At 38.6% G+C, this 19,766-nt stretch overlaps 1 protein-coding gene across 2 annotated transcripts in view; it reads right to left on the bottom strand.

Moving 5' to 3' along the window:
* Nucleotides 1-6,529: 6,529 nt before the first annotated feature.
* dagla (diacylglycerol lipase, alpha) overlaps nucleotides 6,530-19,766 on the bottom strand; it is a 309,507-nt gene continuing 296,270 nt past the window's right edge. For both annotated transcript variants that reach the window (XM_072272422.1, XM_072272424.1), the window contains one exon: nucleotides 6,530-8,871. In XM_072272422.1, the coding sequence (XP_072128523.1) occupies nucleotides 7,908-8,871 (964 nt within the window). In that variant the 3' untranslated portion in view covers nucleotides 6,530-7,907. The remainder of the gene's footprint in view (nucleotides 8,872-19,766) is intronic.

Genomic DNA, 19,766 nt, shown 5'->3' with positions numbered 1-19,766 from the left:
ATAAATGATTTGTTATAGTCAAGTACTCAGAACCTGGCACTTTTACAACCAAGCTAGATTTATGCTAAACCCTGGCATTTGTGTGGCAAATTACCCATGGCTACAGCAGGTAATAGAGCCACTTATTTGTATTTATGACATTGCACTGTGGACAGTGATCTTCATCATCACAAATCAGGATGTGTGTGAAGGAAACATCCACCACTGCAGCTCACTGAGCACCTCAATGCCTGTCCGGGCTCCAGAAACTAACAGATCTGTTCAATATGGTTGATAGAAATTAATATATTATACAAAACATTTGTGATATTCAATCTAAAACATGAAGAGCCATGTAAAAGGTTAATTTATGCAAATCCCACAAGCTAGATGCACAAATCTGAATGTCTGAAATCTAATCTTTCATTAGATTTACCAAAACTTTGTGATGTTGCAACAGGTGCATGTAATACAATTTCACTGCACATTGCTCCTTTCTTCTCCACTTTTTTGTTTATTTTCTTTCCAATATAAGCTCCCTTTCTCAATCGTCATATTTTAATTTCACAATCCTCCTATCTTTTTAGTTATGGTGAAACAGTTTCATGCTAATTCACCTTTCAGTTGCCTTGTCCATCATTGTGATCTCATCAAATTGTGTTTTCAGAAACTTATTATACAAATTCTTAAAACCTTAACAACATAAGTGTAGCTAATTCAGATGTCATGCTAAAGCAAATTGTGGCTAATTATTTCACCATTTAACTTTTATTTTCACTCTGCTCGTATGTTTGCTGCAAGTATTCAGGGATGCTGGAATCCACTGCAGATTAGATAACATGGCTATCTTTATTAAGTTATATATACCAAAATGTTATTTTGGGAAAACTTCTGACAATTGATGGTACGGGATTTTGTAATCTACGGGAAGGCCTCAGTCTCAAATAGGTAATTATCAGAACTGAGTAGTTCTGATTTATATTGATACTTTTTTTCTGTACAGCTGTGCTTGCATAACTGATGAAATTAAAGTTATACAACATGAGTAATATTGATTATGAAATTAAAGCAGTCAACAACATAATCTCGCTGTACTTTGTCAATTCCCTTATTCAGCAGGAAAATTACAGTTAGATAAGTGAAATGCTGTGTAAACTTTTTTATGCCTTTGCAAAAGAATGAGTAGCCTTAAGAGTAGTAATTGGCTCAATGACTGAAGAGAGAAGTGTCACACTGAAGTGAATCTAACTTTAAACTATTCTTCTCATGATGAAACTCCTTTGAAGCCTTGCAGAGTAACAATCAGAAGTAAAATCTGATTAATAGTTGTTATTATCCCTTCTTCCATCCACCCCAAAGCCACATTTGGTGCTATGCAAAATATTTATAAAAATTAAGGCACATAGCATTAAAGGTAATATATTCATAATAATGAATTTGATGTTCAGTTGGAAAATTAATTATAGATGCAGACAATGAGCATGACCACAACAAAGAGTTAAGTCAGCAACCCCAGTCCTGTTAAGTCTTTGGCTGAATCCTTGATTGTCTTGAACATAAGCATTAAAAGAAATTATTCACAATAGAGGCTCACAACCAAATCGCTACAAGACTTCATAAATAAGTCCAAGATACAAAGGAACTTAGATGTGTTCTCTTTACTCCCTCCAGCCTTAAGGCCACAATATGCTCTCCTGCTAATTGGACATTTGCTAAGTGTTCCTACAATTTCTGCTAATGCTGACAGCAGAGCCAAAGAAAACAATCAAGTGAATCCAACAGCAAATCACAGATATTCTTAGTTTTTGTTCCGTTTACTCTTTAGCCAAGCTGAACCCATATTCTACGTCTTACCACGATCTCAACTGGATTTGTCTGCTATCATTTTCAGGAGCGCTAACACAAAGCTATATAGTGGAGCATCTAACAACCCTTTGCATTTCCACTTGCAATTAGATTGATAAATTTCCTTTTTCACAAACAATGGTTAGTTAACTGATTTGAGTTCACCTAGATTTTATGTGGCTCCCAACAAAATAATAAGGATCCACCTTGTGATTTGAAATCTTGTAACCTGTGGAAGCAGAATCTTACTATTTGAACCCAAGTTAGTGTAATTTTTTTCAAATTTACATACTGGCCTAAATGAGTGATGTTTCATACACTTGTAAGGTTGTTTACTATACTTTTAATGATAACAGTGACTTTAACATTCTTCCCTACACTCTGCACAAATTTCCTACTATACGTTGGTTTTATGTCGCTCAGCAGCTTTTGATGCAAACCATGACTTTACACCACAGCTTTGAGTTCAGATTCACCTTGAAATAAAATGCATCAGTACAAGGGAGCTCAAATGTATTAGTATGGTGTTTTCCATAAAATTCTCCATGGAGAACAAATTGGGAACCTGTGCTGCACTAGCCACTAGAAGTAGATTTACGGGCATATTTTCCAATGATTTTCTGCTTTAAATGCCATGGTTAGGATGTATTTCTGAGGGTTAAATATACCTCTGGGATGTATTTGAGCCTATTAGTGGGGCGCCACGGTCGCGTAGCAGTTAGCACAACACTACTACAGCTTGGCATCTGTAAGGAGCCTGTATGTTCTCCTTGTGGTATGTATGGATTTTCTCTGGGTGCTCTGGTTTCGTCTCACAGTCCAAAGGAGTACTGGTTGGTAGGTTTTTTGGTCATTGTAAATTGTTCCGTGGTTATACTAGGGTTACGCTGAGTAGTGTGGCTCGAAGGGCCTATTCCATGCTGTATCTCAATAATTAAAATCTTGTAGCCCCTTGAATAGTGCAGGCTGTGGTTCAAGGCAAATACATACTCAACGTGGAATCATCCAACATATTTATAAACAGGATGCATACATTTTAATAAGATGTTTATGATCCCTTACTTCTATTCCATGAATAATCTGTTACACAATATGACAATGCTGAACTAGAACAATTCTCCTATCAGCAGTCAAATGTCAGAATGTTTCCTAAATACAGGTAACCAGCATCCTGAAGGTCATCACTAAAATTGACAATAACTTTTAAAAATGTAAAGAATTTGTATACAAGAAACAACTATATAAATGATGCACTGAGGGTATGAAGAATCTAAAAAGACTTGCCAACTTTGTATTGCTTGTATAGCCATTTAGCTGCACATTCTAGATTGCCACCGAGGCTGCAAATTAAATTTTCTAAATAAAAGCACTAAGGCAGAAAATCATTTTTAGTTGATTTTTTAAACAATATGTAGGCTCATAAAATGAAAATTTCAGTTCAAGGAAGTAACTGACACCCAACCTAACATCCTAATTCTGACCATAATGTCCTGCAGTGTATACTCTTTCTGAAATACATTACTCATGTTGTTTAACCACATCTTCCAAGTTTCTGACCTTCACCATCAAGAATAACAATGGAACCACCTACAAGTTTAATTCCAAGTCAGTTGGAAGTACATTGCTGCTCCTTTCTTCTTACTGAGTTGAAATCCTACAACTTGCTATCTGACATCACAATGTTAATACCTTACCAGAAGATCTGCAGTAGTTGACTCTACCACATTACCTTAAAGGGTATTTTGGGAATGGACAATAAAATATTGACGTCAGCAAGACCTGCGTGCTGAAAAATCAACTGTAAAGGATCTAGTTGTCAAATACTGCCAAATGTGCAAAATCCCATTGAAGTCTATTTTATCCCATGTTCCATTAATGATAACTTTTAACTGTTTATTTTTAGATATTTCAATTAAGATATTGTCAGATCATTACTAATTGGAGTATGAACATGGGCTAAATGGAAATGAACATGCATGTGTAGAGTTCCAATTTCCTTAGCAAAGAAGAATGTGGAGTTAAAGTACAGCTTCCAAAGTCTTGAATGAGCAACTAAAGTGAGAAAAGATAATAAAAATTGTATTTTTAATGAATAGATTAGCAGGTGAAATAGAGGGACCTCCATTGGAGACACTTCTTTGTGTCCAACTATTTCCCTATCAGAAAATTCAGATGTACGTCCTAGAATAAGATTTGCATCTGGGGAGATGGAAAACTGGCATCTCCTTGGTTGCCCCACCTGTAGTTGCAATAATCAAATTAAGTGAGCTTTAACTCTCAAGTCCAACTGGGTATTTTAATCTGATAAAATTGTGTTAAATATAATTTATATATCTTGATGGGAGCTGCAAGCAAATGCGTATTTTTTCAGAACTTACATTAATTAGTTGATTCTGGACATTAGCTTGGTATGTGTTTCCACTGAGTACTCTCATTATATACCTTGTGGAAGCAATGCCAACTCCAATGAAGTTGTTCAGTAAGATAAATGTTCGCTAGCATTTGCATCTAATAGATTTTTGAGGGAAACACATTTTTGCAAGTTACATTAAAATATTTAAACTGCATGCAATAGAAAAATTACTTTTTAAGATTGTTATTGATCAGCAAGCAACTTGTGAATATCTGCATGGGCTAATAGAATTTTACTTTCTGATATTTCGCAGATTAACAAGAAAATAAAAAGCAAGCTGTGTACTACATCAGAACTTTTTTGTATCATGTGGGTATTATAATCAATATTCTTTTACTTCCTATTCTGCATTACACAATGACTACACAGTATAATTCATTTGTACAAAATAATAGTTAAAAGAATCAAGTTTCTTTGCAAGCTTAGTTCTCCAATAAATATTCTAGGATTTATCACAATACAGAAAATAGGTGTCCATTTCTTGATCTGATAGTCTAAACAATTATATTCTAATTCATTTTGTTGCTAAGATTGAGCAGTTGTGTCTTTATATTTATTCAAATACATTAGTGCAGTGATGCAATTTTAATTAAAGTAGGCTATGCTATATGAACATTATAGGCTTTATATTCATGGTAAACTATATTCTTGAAAGACATTACTTGATTTATCATATATCTAGTGTAAAGTTAACTAACCTTAAACATGTACAGACAATAAAGAATGTTTCAGTGAATGTTAGTGTAATTTCTATCAGTCCTGTTGTTGCTATCGCATGCATAAAATGAAAGTACAACCACAGGTTATCATACTGCACAGCACATCCTTTGTCTCCAATGTTGCACTCTGACGTGATGGGTAGTAACTACACACAATAGAACATTTGATCTCACGCATACTTATGCAGAGTAAAGCTTCTCAAAAACTCTTTCAAAAAAATCCTGCCTCTATGCCACAGCAGCTACAGGAAAGCCTCACCTGGTATACCAGTGCAATGATTATTTTTCATTCTATATACCAGTAATTTCATGGATTTTTGAGTAGGAATATTAATATTAATTAGTCCAGCATTGGGATTTTGTGTTATTTGATTCATGCCAAACCTGCTCATATTGTATTACTATTACTTTATTTATTCAACCCTCCAAAAATACAGTTCTACTTTTTTTGGTTTGCTTAAGTAGAAGAGGGTGGGAGGAAACAGCAGTCAAGTACCCTTAGTTCCGTGTTCACCTTCCTAAAACTTAATCTTAGCAATAGAGTAGGACTTTTATGGACAACTGTTCAGGAACAGTTGGGACAGCTGAGACTATTACAAACCTGGTTGCATACATTATTTTGATCCTTTTATGCTCCTATAAAAGAATGAAATATTTTTAAGCAGCTGACTCCACTGCTCACTTGTTTTTTCCAGCTGTGCGTAGAGAAGCATTTGGTGTTAGCAATGCTCAAATGTGCAAAGATTTTGGCAAAGACAATAGCTATAAAGTGTTTGAGAACTATATATAGTAACTATACAGAGCAAAGGTAAGAGATTAGAGCCGTTATTAAAATAAACTATTGAAAATAAGATACTGTTTTCTATAAGGCCAATCAAATTCACCAGGTAATGGTCAACAAATATTGTTTTTAAAAAATAGCCTGAATTCAAGACTTGCAAAGCTTAAGTGTGAAGATAACCGAGATTTCATTCTGCAAAACTGCATTTGAATACCATTTTTTTTTTGCAAAGCAACTGTGATGCATTTGCTGAAGCAAGTGACGGGAATATAACAATGATGGCATGTACAGCACAGACACAAAATTTGAGCATAGGAAGTTTTTTTTAAGAATTGCTAGGCCACTTCCAGAAATGATAGAATGTTTACAGCCTGGCAGTCAGTTCTTTAGCTATCAATTGCTGCTGCCACTGCCACTATTTTACATTTCAGAGTTTAACATTTCAGCACCCAGATGTCAGCTCCTTCACTATCCAGTTTTGTAACTAATAACTTCAGTGAAAAGAACTAATTTTCAGTCTGTGCAAAGCTGAATTTCTTTTCCACATTAAGTCTACCTGCAAATTTGTTTTCCCCATTAAGTCTATCTGTTACCAGAGAGAGTAATAGCAAATTCCATACAGAACAAGACATACAGCTGCAGACAGCAATGATATTACTGCAAAAATACAGCAAATGAAGGAGTTATAAATGGGTTATAAAATGCAACTTGTATTAAATTATCAATCACTATTTCCTACACAATATCACTAACTGATCTTGTGAAAAATTAAAATGTTAAAGATTAGACAGGATTTTCAACAAAGTAGTATTGTAAATTAGAGAAAATGGTAGAAATTGACACATTGATCAATACCAGAATGATAATTAATCTGAGTGAACCTTGATATTGAAAGATGATGCATTGCAATAAAACTGCATATGCTGGAAATATGAAATAAAAAAAATGCTAGAAATGCTTAGAATTAATGTTTCTTTCTCCACAGATTTCCTGGGTATTTCTGGCATTCTCTGTTCTTAACATAGAATGTGATGGAACTAGCTGTTATAAGGATCTCACCAGAATTATTAACTTACCAATTTTCCATTCAGATTTTAACCAAACCTGAGAATTTCTAGATTTCCATCACTGTTTCCCATTTATGTCCAACATGCTGGAATACTAATTGTTTTACAACTTGTAATTGCAATACTAATACCACACACTGGAACATTAGTCAACTGAGATTTGTAGAGAGTCCTACATGATACCCAATTGATGAGGGCTTTGAAGCCCCAGTACTAAACTGTATTAAAAAAATAAAATAAAAATAAAACAATATTCTTTGAAAATTATTTCGAAATTTGAGAACACATTAGACCAAAAACTTAACTGGATCTGCCACAATGATGGCCACTAGAACTGGGTGTTGTAAGGTGAATAGCTCATCTTCTGACCCTCAATGATATTTTTTAACCAATCAAGAAACCTTACAGCACCAAGGACAGAACAATTTGCTCGACTAACACCCCATCACCACCTTGAACACTTATGCCATCCATTATCACCACCACACCATCTTGTCAAACCTGCAATTTGTCAACTAAAGGGTTACAAGCATCCCCCATCCCCGCCCAGTTCCTTTTAAGAGTCATGCAACATTTGGACTTGGAAATATACTGCCATTCCTTTGTCATCAAAATCCTGGAACTCTACCGAACAATCTCACAATGTACAAGATGAAGAATGCAGTAGTTCAAGGTAATGGCTCACCAGCACCTGTTCCTGAGCAATTAAAAGTGGATCATAATGACAGCTTTTCCTGTGACTTCCACATCACACAATTTAATTTAAAAATAAGTCTCCCTTGGTAATTAAATATCAACTGACACTTAGTCTCACAGGAGATTTTTCTGTATATTCCTTGGTCATATATGAGACCAAAAGATTAAAAATAAATTATATAGGAAAGTGCAGATTAAACACATTTTAACATCAACATGATGGCTGCTAGTAAGACGAGGACTTTATCCATTAGGGTCTTTTATACCAAGTCTGTTCCTTGATTTTACAATTGCGGGCAAAAGTGGTTTATTCTTATTCTTAAAATTTCACAGTCCTACTCTTTAAGGAAAACAACATCACTTATAAATTAGCATGCTTATGTTCTCTGTTAGTATTTCACTGAGTTCTATAGAGCTGAGATGACAAGTTCTGCAGGCTTGTTTGAGTTGGATTGGTTGTCTGCTGGCGTTGAAGTTCTCAACTTTGTATCCATAGTCAGGCACTCCTGGCTGCTAATGCAGGTTGGAGTAATGTCCATCAGCTCTCCACTTGAACTAAATGGAAAGGATGGAGACACCGAAATCCCAGATGAGGTTCCAGCATCTGCTGATCCGACAAACAGACGGGGTGGTTTTGGCACTAAATTGGGTTCAAACTGTGCCCGCATCAAGATCTCGTGCTCACTTACTGACTTGGGAATTTCATTATATTCCTCTAAGTTATCATCAAGTACCAAATGATAAATATCTTGGAAGGAGCTGCTTTTTCCATCCAAGTTGAAAAGACTGTCTATAAACTCTGCAAATTCAAGCACTTGTGGGCTTGGCACCTCTCGCATGCTTCCTGTCCATTCTTTACTCTCATCTTCTATTGGCAACTTATCTGAAAAGCTATCTTCTTCCACTTCTGTGACTTGTTTGTTCTCTTGCTCACCAAAATCTGCTTGCAGGGGGCTAGGTAGAGAATAACAGCTGTTCTGCAGTGGCTCAAATGGCTGCACCTCCTGAGAATGTTTGGATAAACTATCTGCAGCAAGTAATTCAGTCCGGGAACTAAGGGAAGGATTTTCCTCTGGAATTGCTGGATCAATATAGAAACAATGTGACTCATCTTTCTCCATTACAACTTGCAGACTTGGAGAGCCTCTTATGCTGCGAAATCCAGAGGATCGGCGTGAATCAAAACTATAGATAGACTCATTGTCTGAAAGACTTTCCATGGTGGCAAGTGGTGCCCGACGTTCCTCTATATCAGTTACCAGCCTCTCCTTAGTGTCCATTAGTAGCAACTCAACAGGATCATTTTGGCACTGAACATTCTGTTTTGTCCGATAGAGACTTTCAAAGCTTAGTTCAGATTTTGACTTGCTCCTGAAAAAAGAAAGGGACAGTTACACAACAAATCTCAGACCAGTAAGTTAAGAAATTCCTATTAAAATACTTCTGTCAATCTTTGATTATCTAGAAGAATACTGGATTGCTCATTGCTTAGCACAATAGACTGGCTTAAAAAAAACCTTGGCATTATATTCCAAGGTGAAAACACCTATGATAAAGCAAGGCAACATTGTCACTAAATATAGTTTGAAGTTGATAGTTCACAGGTCTCAACACTTCAATTGCATTGGAAAACAATCCCCTTCTCCAAACGGCATGTCTATTGCTGCCTGAGATAGAGTGCAGAGTAATTGGAAATGTTTGCAGACAACAAGAATCATATTTTTAAGAAATCCACTCCAATGACGTTGAAGGTGAGTGCATAGTGGGGAGGTAGCTTTATCTTTATTACCAGCATATCAATAGGAGTGAAGTAGTTTCTTAAGAACCAGGGATAAAAAGTACAACTGGCATGAATCTTCAAAGCACTGAAAATAATTTTTACCTTGCAGCTAATTTGGAATCTACATTCTTTGTTTCAGAACAATGACCGATATTCTGGGTGGAAGAGTAAGAAAGATTCCTACTGTGCCACAGAGTATGTTTAAATGCTGGGATGCATACTAGTTACCAGCTTGGATGATGTGTAACCTAAAGGTTTACATTTTAAGTGTGGACAGAAGTATTACCAAAAAAAAATCACAATAACGTAGTTATAAACGTGAAGAATGCATCCGATTGAAGATTTTTTTAAGAACATGCTATACAGATCAGATCCCTTTGAATAATTATGAGTCAAGACAAACAAGATAGATAAAAACTGAACAGATAACCGACTGGAAAAATGTGATGCTGTGTACAGACTACCTCAAGAAAATTACTTAAACAGCTGCAATCCATCATGGGAAAAATATCTAAATGCTGTATTTTCAGCTACACATTTACATCAATATGCAAAAACTATTTACATCTTCATATCTGCAACTTCTTATTGTAAAGAAACACAAAACATTTGTACTGTGAAATAAACTTTCTGATTTTGACTTAGGTTTCAGTTCTGCAGGAAGAGCAAAACATTGGTGAATGTCAAAGTGTTATTCTACATTTTCTCAAAAGTCCTCAGAGACCAGACTAATCACTCAAAGTTTACATCTTAGTAAAATTACTTTCTAAAACTTGTGCATTAATCATTTATGACTCCACTTGTTATGAAAAATTATACCTACATACTTTTGCTGAGCACCTCTTTCCACCCCCTTGTACATAATGACAGAATTTGGCAGATATTATTTATTCCTCAAGAATTAGTTGATCTAGATTAACACATACTGGATCGTGCACAGTGAATAGAACTTAAGTTTTAGTTGATAAGTGAATTAGTCTGCCATGGTGGAAATATTGTCAAGTCATGATTGTACATGTGAGTGTTGTTGGAGGAATGGAGAACTGAAAGTAAAATAGAGACTTCCTCCAAGGTTCATAAATTACAGATATTATAATTTTAGCTAATTGTTTGCCAAAAATGTAATCAGATTGAGGTTCAATTAGTTCATGATAGAGTGCAAGAAAGTACTTTCCTACACAACAGATTTTCTCCTTGTCTGTCAAATACATTCATTAATCTTCAGGATGATGACCAATATTCCAAGTATTACTGATGGTATTTTGCCAACATCTGTGAGGTGATTTATCCTTCCCTCTCTGTGGAGGTAATGTTCCTTCCAATGGCAAACTAACATCAAAAATGTACATTATAAATATTTAAAAATTAAACAGCCAATGCTGGAAATAATCACCTACATGTTTAGGTGGAAAAACACCACTAATGTTTCAGATTTATGGTATTTCATTCCAAGAAAAGGTCATCGAGCTGTAATGTTAACTCTGTTCCTCTTATAGTGATCAGAAACAATCTGCATGAAGAACAAGAAGGTTCTAAAAGCTCACCATTAGCTTCTTTCTCAAAGTTAACTTTGTCAAGCAAGCATAACCTCAGTTCTGATCCATTGACAAATGCACATCAACATGTAAGAAAGGAATAAAAAATAACCTAGGAACTCAATTAACAAAGATGCACATTTTGAGATATTCCAATTGACTTAATAAACTGCTGTGAGCATGTTCATTCCTGCAATTACCTTACTGACTACTGACATAAAATGCTATTGCCTTGTTTATTACACTGTAGTACACAATGCCAAGAATAAACTGCAACTGAACCAATGCTGTTTGAACAATTTGGATCCATTTCCAAATAGTGATTTATTTGAATCTTTGAGTGAATGTGAGTGTGAGTGAGAGAAAGTGAGAGTGAGAGTGAGAGTAAGAGCGTGCGAGAGAGTGAGAGAGCGAAAGAGTGCGAGAGAGCAAGAGAGAGTGTGTGTGTGTGTGTGTGTGTGTGTGTGTGTGTGTGTGTGTGTAAGTAATAAAAACAATTGTTCCAGCATACCATATACCCATTCCTTCACCTCATTCTCCAATTAATGTTCCAAGCTTGTCATTCTCCTAGCCCAGCTCCTTCTTTCAGTTGGTTCTTTTGGTAATCTCCAAAGTCCTGCAAAGAAGCTACCATTACTGCCAGTGAGAAGCACTATCAACTGCTGCGTTCTCTCTTGCTACACTTTCACTCAAGTCACCTTACCGCACATTTCCAGTGCATTAATAAATACTGTCTTTTTCCATATCTATAACCTGGTTGTCTGTTCATACAGGCAAGGCTTTAGCGAGAATGATTACAATAACATTAAAGCCTTGGGCTCTGAGAGTGATACCTTTTCCTTTGCTAAAGTCTCCTTCCCACTTGAGATATTTGTCAATGTTAAGCCTAATTAATAGTTATATATTTGTCAGTTGGATTCTTATAAATGCTTATATGAATCCAAATTTAAAATTTTACAATTATTGATTTAAACATTAAAATAACTGAGGAATACAAATCACTTATTTCCAAAACAAACTACTAATAATTTTTCTTCCTTCTCAGGGATTATTAGGCATGGGATACTTTCCAGGAGTTAGGGGATAGGGCTACATAATAAAAATGAGAACCAGTCTTCAAAAAAAAAGGCTAACAAGGTAGCGTTATTTGAAGCTAAGACCAATGAAATGCACTATTGGGTGTGGGGCATTCTGATTTGACACTATTGTAACTAGGCAAAAGTAAGACAATAAATGAATGTTTATGTTAATTGGAACTAACATAATATCTCATTATGTTCCCAAAACTGACACTGGGCAAAGTATTAAATGGCCATCTCCTGCATAAGTGCATAATTAAATACATCTCTGCCACTTAAAGCACAGTTCAAAATGTTTGCTTTGACAATTAATATTTTTGCAGTTTGCATATCAGGAAGTCATTCTCAATGCTGTAAAAAAGGAATATGTCTTGAGTGTCTGTAGTTTTGTGTTCAACTCTTCGGACCATCCAATAGCATTTGAATTTTCAAAGATGTCGTATCAGTTGAGATGTGAAACCATTGTAATTCTAGAAAGTTGCCTGTCTACACTCAATATGTTGAAGTTAAGTATTTATAACTGTTGAAACTATATATAATTGCTTATTGCTTTCTTTGTGTTTAGAAGTGTAAAACCTCACTCAGAGAAGTACAACATAAACAGAGAAGTAGGCAGAAAGCTGAGAAGCAGGACCTCCAGGGTAGTAATTTCTGGATTGCTGCCTCAATATGATTGAGTTCAATTTGAAATTTGATAGGGAGAAAGTGTGATGTAGCAGTATTTCAGTGGAGTAAAGGAAAGAGAGAGGAGAGATGAGTTAGCCAAAGTAAATTGAAAGAAGATGCTGGCATGGATGATAGCAGAACAGCAATGAAGTGACTTTCTGGAAAATGAGGAAGATGCAGGATAGATGTATTCCAAAAACAAAGAAATACTCAAATGGCAACATAGTACAACTGTGGCTGACAAGGGAAGTCAAAGCTAATGTAAAAGTGAAAGAGAGGGCAAACAACAAAGCAAAAATTAGCGGGAAGATAGAGGATTGGGAAGCTTTTAAAAACCTACAGAAAGCAACTAGAAGAATCATTAGGAGGGAAAAGATGAAATACGAAAGCAAACTAGCAAACAGTATCAAAGTGAATAGTAAAAGATTTTTCGGGTACTGTATGTAAAAAATAAAAGAGAGATGGAACAGGATATAGGACTGCTAGAAAATGAGGCTGCAGAAATAATAATGGGGGCAAGGAGATGGCAGATGAACTAAATGAGTATTTTGCATCAGCATTCACTATCAAAGACACTAGCTAGCAGTGTGCCAGATGTTGAAGGGTGTGAGGGAAGGGAAATGAGTGCAGCTACTCAGACAAGGGAGCAGGTGCTCAAAAAGACCTACGTGAACTGCACCCTAGGGATCTGAAAGAGGTAACGGGTTGAGATTGTGGAGGCATTATTGCAAAGTTTTCTCCACTCTTTAAGGAAGGAGGAAGACAGCAGAAAGGAAATTATAGACCAGTAAGCCTGACCTCAATGGTTGGGAAGAGTTGGAGTTGATTGTTAAGGATGACGTTGTGGGGTACTTGGTGACACAAAACAAGAGAGGACAAAATCACAATGGTTTCCTTAAGGGAAAGTCTTGCCTGATAAACCTGATGGAATTCTTTGAGGAGGTTACAAGTAGGATAGATTAAGGGGATACAGTGGATGTTGTATATTTGGAATTTCACATGCCTTCGACAAGGTGCCACATATGAGGCTGCTTATCAAGTTAAGAGCCCATGGTATTACAGGAAACCGATTCTCTCCAGTTTTGGGCTCTCCTACCCTGGAAAAAAAGCACTCTGACCTTATCTGTGCTCTTCATTATTTTATTTATCTCAGGTCGTCCCGCAGTCTCTTATACTCCAGGAAAAAAACAGCTCCAGTCTACCTAATCTCTCCTTGTGACTCAAATTCTCCAGTCAGGATACCTAGTGAATTATCTGCACTCTTTCCAGATGAATGACGTTCTTGCTATAGGAAGGCAACCAGAAATGCAAACAATCGTCCATCAATTGGCAATTTGCTAATGATTTGTGCAGCTATAACAGAGCATTCCAACTCTTGCACTCATTAAACGATGAAGGATAGTGTACCAAACAATATCTTCTACACCCTGTCTGTGTCACGACTTTCAGGGAACTGTGTACACCTACTAAGATGTCATTCTGTTCTTCAACATCCTGGAGAGCCTTGCCAGTTTCCCAAAATGCAACACTTCACACAGTTAAATTCCATCTGCCATTCCTTGACCCACTTTGAGTTGATCTAGATCCCATCGTAATCTTAGATAGCCTTCATCTATGTCCACATTCCCACCAAATTTTGGTAGCATCCATAAACTTACTAGATACCGTCTTAAATTCTCATCCAAATTATTAATATAAATCACAAATAACAGAGATCCAGCATAAATGCCAACAGCATAGCACTGGGCTGAGGCCTCCAATCTGAAAAACAACCCTTCACGACCACTCTGACTCCTACCAGCAAGATAATATTATACTTAGTTTGCAAGGTCACCTTAGATCTCATTGGATTCAACTTTCTGGACCAGCCCTACCCATAGGACCTTGTCAAAGGCGTTGCTAAAGTCCATATAGAACACAATACAGCCAATAGAGTGCTCATTCCATTGCACCTGAAGGCACATTACTAACAGTAAGATCAATAGCTGACTTTACCCTGAAATACTAAGTATAGTGCAGATTAAACATGGTTCAGAAGAGTACTATAAACTGAGGGAAATTTATTCTATTTGCAATTATTTTGCAATCCCAGTTTCTTCAGGTTATCTGTACGTATGACCCATCAAATCTAAAGTTTCCCAAGCAATATTTTTAAAATCAGCTATTTAATCTTTTAAAAATGTTATAAATTGGTAAAATGACAGACCAGCGCTGAAGTAGCTGGGGGTGGAGATTTCAAAGACAGGATTCTATCATTGTTGAGTGAGGGGAAAGATTTGGAATGTCTAATTAGTCCACGTCCCCCGGTGAAGAGTGAAAATTCTGAAGTATTATCCGCCTTACTTCTCTGGCGAATAAATGGAAAAATCAGATTCCAAGTCCCAGCTATGGCAGGCTCCACCTATTCTCTGGAATAACGCCCATCTCTAAAGGGGAGGAGGAGTATGAGATGTGGGCGGAACGGACCGCTCAGTTGTTAGATGAGTGGTAGTGCTCGGATGATGAAAAGCGACAGAGATTGGTTGAAAGTTTGAATGGGCGGGCCGCTGGCATTGTCAGAACTGTCAGGTTAAATTATCCTGTAGCGACAGCTGTCAATTATCTGAAAGCACTGGACATTGCTTTTGGTCTGACTGGAAGCCCAAAGAAGCTCCTGGTGGGGTTTCAAAACATGCGTCAGGAGAAGGGGTAGAAGCTTTCTGCTTTTATCTTTCGGCTAGAGAGGCAGCTAAATTGCTTGCGGCTGATGTGGATCAGTTAAGAATGGACCAGATAGCCAGGGGTGCCCAGTCCCATGACTGGATTGTGTGGGATCTCCGACAGTCTCGTAAGACGCGCCCCCCTCTATCTTTTGTTGAGTTGATCAGAGAGGTACGGGAAGAGGAGAACACGGCGGAGGCGTGGGAGGACTCAGCAGGGTACAGTCTTCGGTAGTAGTACCCTGCGGTAAAGTGACCACAGACAGCCTACCCAGGGGAGCGGTAGAGGAGATTGCGGCAGAGTTGAGAATGGAGTTACGTCGGCTGTTATCAGTGGGTGTTTGTGTCAGTTTGCCATCACCGTGAAGGCAGAGGAAAAGTCCAGATCGAGCTGTGGATCAATTGGAGGCTTCTGATGATGTCATACCCCATGTTTACTGTAACCTGACTGCTCTGAAGACAAATCAGCTGCCGGAATTGAGTTCTGGGGAAGTGGCAGCTGCTCAGCGAGATGATCCGGGCATTGGCACTATTTGGTCCGCGGTTGAAAAGAGAGACATGGCTCAGGCGGAGAAGACGAAACACGCTTCGGTGCCTCCATTACTGAAAGAATGGCTTCAGCTGGAGTTGAAGAACCAGATCTTATACCGGACCCGGACCGACCTCAGCATTTCCAGCAGGTTCTGCCCAAGAAGTATCGGAGGATTGTGATGAAGTCACTTCATGATGATTCTGGACATTTGGGGGTGGAAAAGACTTATGGATTGCTCAGAGACCGGTTTTACTGGCCCCGAATGAAATCGGAGGTTGAAGAATACTGCAAGTTGTGCATTGTGCATTCACTGCATACGGCGGAAGACACTGCCTACGCAGGCAGCTCCTTTGTCCCACTTGCAGAGCGCAGGGCCCCTGGACCTGGTGCGTATGGATTTCCTGTCCATAGAACCCCATGCCAGCAACATGGCGAATGTCTTAGTCATAACGGACCACTACACCAGATATGCTCAGGCTTTTCCTACCAAGGACCAGAGGGCGACTACTGTGGCAAAAGTGTTATGGGAGAAGTATTTCGTTTATTATGGCCTTTCCAGGTGGATACATAGTGACCAGGGATGGGACTTCGAGAGCAGACTCATCTATGAGTTACTGGGCATGCTTGGAGTTGAGAAGTCGAGGACCACGCCTTATCACCTACAGGGCAACCCCCAGGCTGACAGGTTTAATTGGACCTTGCTAGACATGGTCAGGATCCTGGACAGCAAGAAGAGCAGGTGCAGGCAGCATACTGGGCACCTGGTTCACTGTTACAACTGTACACAAAATGAAGCTACTGGATACTCACCACATTATCTGATATTTGGGTGCGAGGCAAGGTTGCCCACTGACCTTTGTTTTGGGACTGACAAGGGTGACTTACCACTGAAGCCATAGCTGAAGTATGTGTCTGATATGAGGAAAGAGCTGAAAAGGGCTTATGAATTGGCTGGGGTCTCGGCCGCCAAGCAGAATCGAGGAAATATGAGGAGGTATGATCAAAAAGTGAGGTTCTCCCAACTCCTGCTGGGAGACCGAGTCCTCATAAGGAATTTGGGGCTACCTGGAAAGCACAAGTTGGCTGACTGCTGGGTGGCCACACCCTATATGGTGGAGAGTCAGATGCCAAACCTATCAGTTTTCCAGGTGAAACCAGAGGAGGGGAACGGGCCTGTCAAGATTCTCCATCGGAACCACCTGTTGCCCCTGGGACAAGAGGTGCAGGTAGACCCAGAGCCCGACTTGGAGCCTACACCTAGGAAGAGGACTCTGTGAAAATGCGGGGTGACTGCAGGGCCCACAGCAGGAGAGGCTGGGCCGGGCCCCGCCCATGATTCAGAGAATGATGATCTGGACGTGTGGTACATGCTGCTGTTCACCAACTCCCCATTGACTCCTGGCCCTTCTCCCACTGAGCCAGGTGAAGCGCGGGCGGGGTGGGGGCAGCTATCTGTGGGCAGCCTAGGTTACAGCGGGACCCTGAAGGAGAGGAAGCGGGGCCTGGACATGGGACAGAGGGCTCCGAGTCTCCGAGGTGCAAGGGGACACGAGTGATAGATCGTGGGAGGACTCGCCAAGTAGGCCCGAAGTATCCCCAGTAGCATCTGAGCCTGAAGAGTTAGGTGAGGAGATATGGAGGTCTCAGAGAATTGGAGACCACCGGATAGGTTGGCCTATGTAGTGCCTGGGGAACAGGGCGTGATATCTACTGTTTTGGGGAGCTACGTCACTACTTTTTCCACCTGGACTGGGCTTTGTGTTTTGCAGGAAGGGTTGGTGAATTATCTCAACGTCATGAGGACATGACTAAATTTGGTGGGGGGAGAGTGTAAAGTGCTGTAAGGTTTCACTGCAAATGTAATAGTAATAGTCATAGTTATAGTCACACTTTATTGATCCCGGGGGAAATTGTTTTTCATTACAGTTGCACCATAAATAATAAATAGTAATAAAACCATAAATAGTTAAATAGTAATATGTAAATTATGCCAGGAAATAAGTCCAGGACCAGCCTATTGGCTCGGGGTGTCTGACCCTCCAAGGGAGGAGTTGTAAAGTTTGATGGCCACAGGCAGGAATGACTTCCTATGACGCTCTGTGTTGCATCTCGGTAGAATGAGTCTCTGGCTGAATGTACTCCTGTGCCCAACCAGTACATTATGTAGTGGATGGGACACATTGTCCAAGATGGCATGCAACTTGGACAGCATCCTCTTTTCAGACACCACTGTCAGAGAGAGAAATGGCTTCTTTGTAATGTTCTCTGCTGAGGTAATGGTTTCCCTGTAGCAGCAATGTTTGGGTTATGGCTGGAGTTAACAGGACTAAGGATGCATGTTAGCCAATCAGGATTTTGTTGCCCTGTCTTGTGATTCTGGGAAGCAGTTGATTTCGCGGGCTTTTTCCGGAGGGAGAGAGAGAGAGAGATGAAGACAGAAGACCTGAATGCAGAGATTTGGTAGACCACCGGACGGGGTGGACTCGAAGCGAGGGTCCGAGGGGCAGCGACGATCGGAGGATCAACGAAGGGAAAACCGTGAGCCCCAACTTTGTGCACAGACTGTTTAATAAGGTCTGGGCCCTTTTTCTTTTATATTTTGTATCTCTACTAACCATATAGTCAAAGTAAGAGTTATAAAGCTTAATTGTTTAATCGCATATTGTGTACTGTTTGTTATTTCAGGGTACTGATTTGTAACAGGGGACACCACGCAGCATCCACCCAAACAAGATTTCTTAAGTTTGGCCGGGCAGGGGTTTATCACCCCCTATATTAAGCCGCTAGGTGAAGCGAGTGTTACATTAGGAAAAAAATTGAGTTTGCACTGAGCAAAGATAAAGGCAAAAGATGTATGTCTGCATCAAATAAACATTTGGGATTAGATAAAGCAGCAAACTATAAAGAGTCTTATAAACGATTGGAAATTTAATCTGATATGAACCTGTCACACTCTGAAAGACAGAATTTTTGTTATGTTTTTATTTGGAAAGTAACCTTTAGACTTAGCAAGGCCATGCCTATTTAACTAGGCAAAAACAAAGGCTCAATTAGAGATGAATTAAAATTTAATTAATGACTAAATTTTAAGAACTTTGCAGCAGAAAATTGGCTGCTTATTCCACTGTATGTTTGAGCATCTTTAAAAGCATTCTGGATATTACTAATGTACTTATAACTAAAGTTAATAGGAAGTCACAGTTAACATAATGTATAGGGAACTAACACTATCATTCTTTTAAACTTTCCTTTCATTCTTTTACCTCAATACAAGTACATTCTAGATGGTACTTTTGAAAAAGTTCAGATCTTGTACAATAGCCTGTTCTCTCTCAGGTTGATGTTATTGCAGTTTAAGTTTGAGCCACAGGTGTTTGTTTCTGCCCAGCCTGCTCCTTTGCTTGACTGTAAATGGATTTGGCCTTGAGTGCTGTCTTATTTCGGCAAAGTTTCCAACCTGAATGAAAATCAAAAATATTACCTGTGTCGCAAAGAAGAGCACTAAGACTCTAGCATTTGTAATATTTGCCATTGGAAATGTTCTGCTATATTTAAAAATTCTAACAATGTTTATATAATACTGATAACCAAATACTCAGCTATTAGAAGAATAAAAGATTACATTTATGCACTCAGTGGCCACTTAATTAGGTATACCTGCACACCTGTTTGATTACGCAAATATCTAATTAGCTAATCATGTGGCTGCAAAGATGGTGAAGAGGTTCAGTTATTACTCAGACCAAACAGAAGAACAGAAGAAATGTATTCTAAGTGAATTTGACCATGGAATGATTGTTGTTGTCAGACAAGGTCGTTTGAGTATTTTTGAAACTGCTTATCTCTTGGGATTTCCATGCACAACCATCTCGAGAGTTTACAGAGAACTGTACAAAAAAAAAATCCAATGCGCAGCAATTCTATGGGCAAAAATGCCTTGTTAGTGAGGTCAGAGGAGACTGGCCAGAATGGTCA

Source organism: Mobula birostris, chromosome 11 (assembly GCF_030028105.1).
Source record: "Mobula birostris isolate sMobBir1 chromosome 11, sMobBir1.hap1, whole genome shotgun sequence".
NCBI classification, from domain to species: Eukaryota; Metazoa; Chordata; class Chondrichthyes; order Myliobatiformes; family Myliobatidae; genus Mobula; species Mobula birostris.
This window is presented reverse-complemented; position numbering and strand designations above follow the sequence as displayed.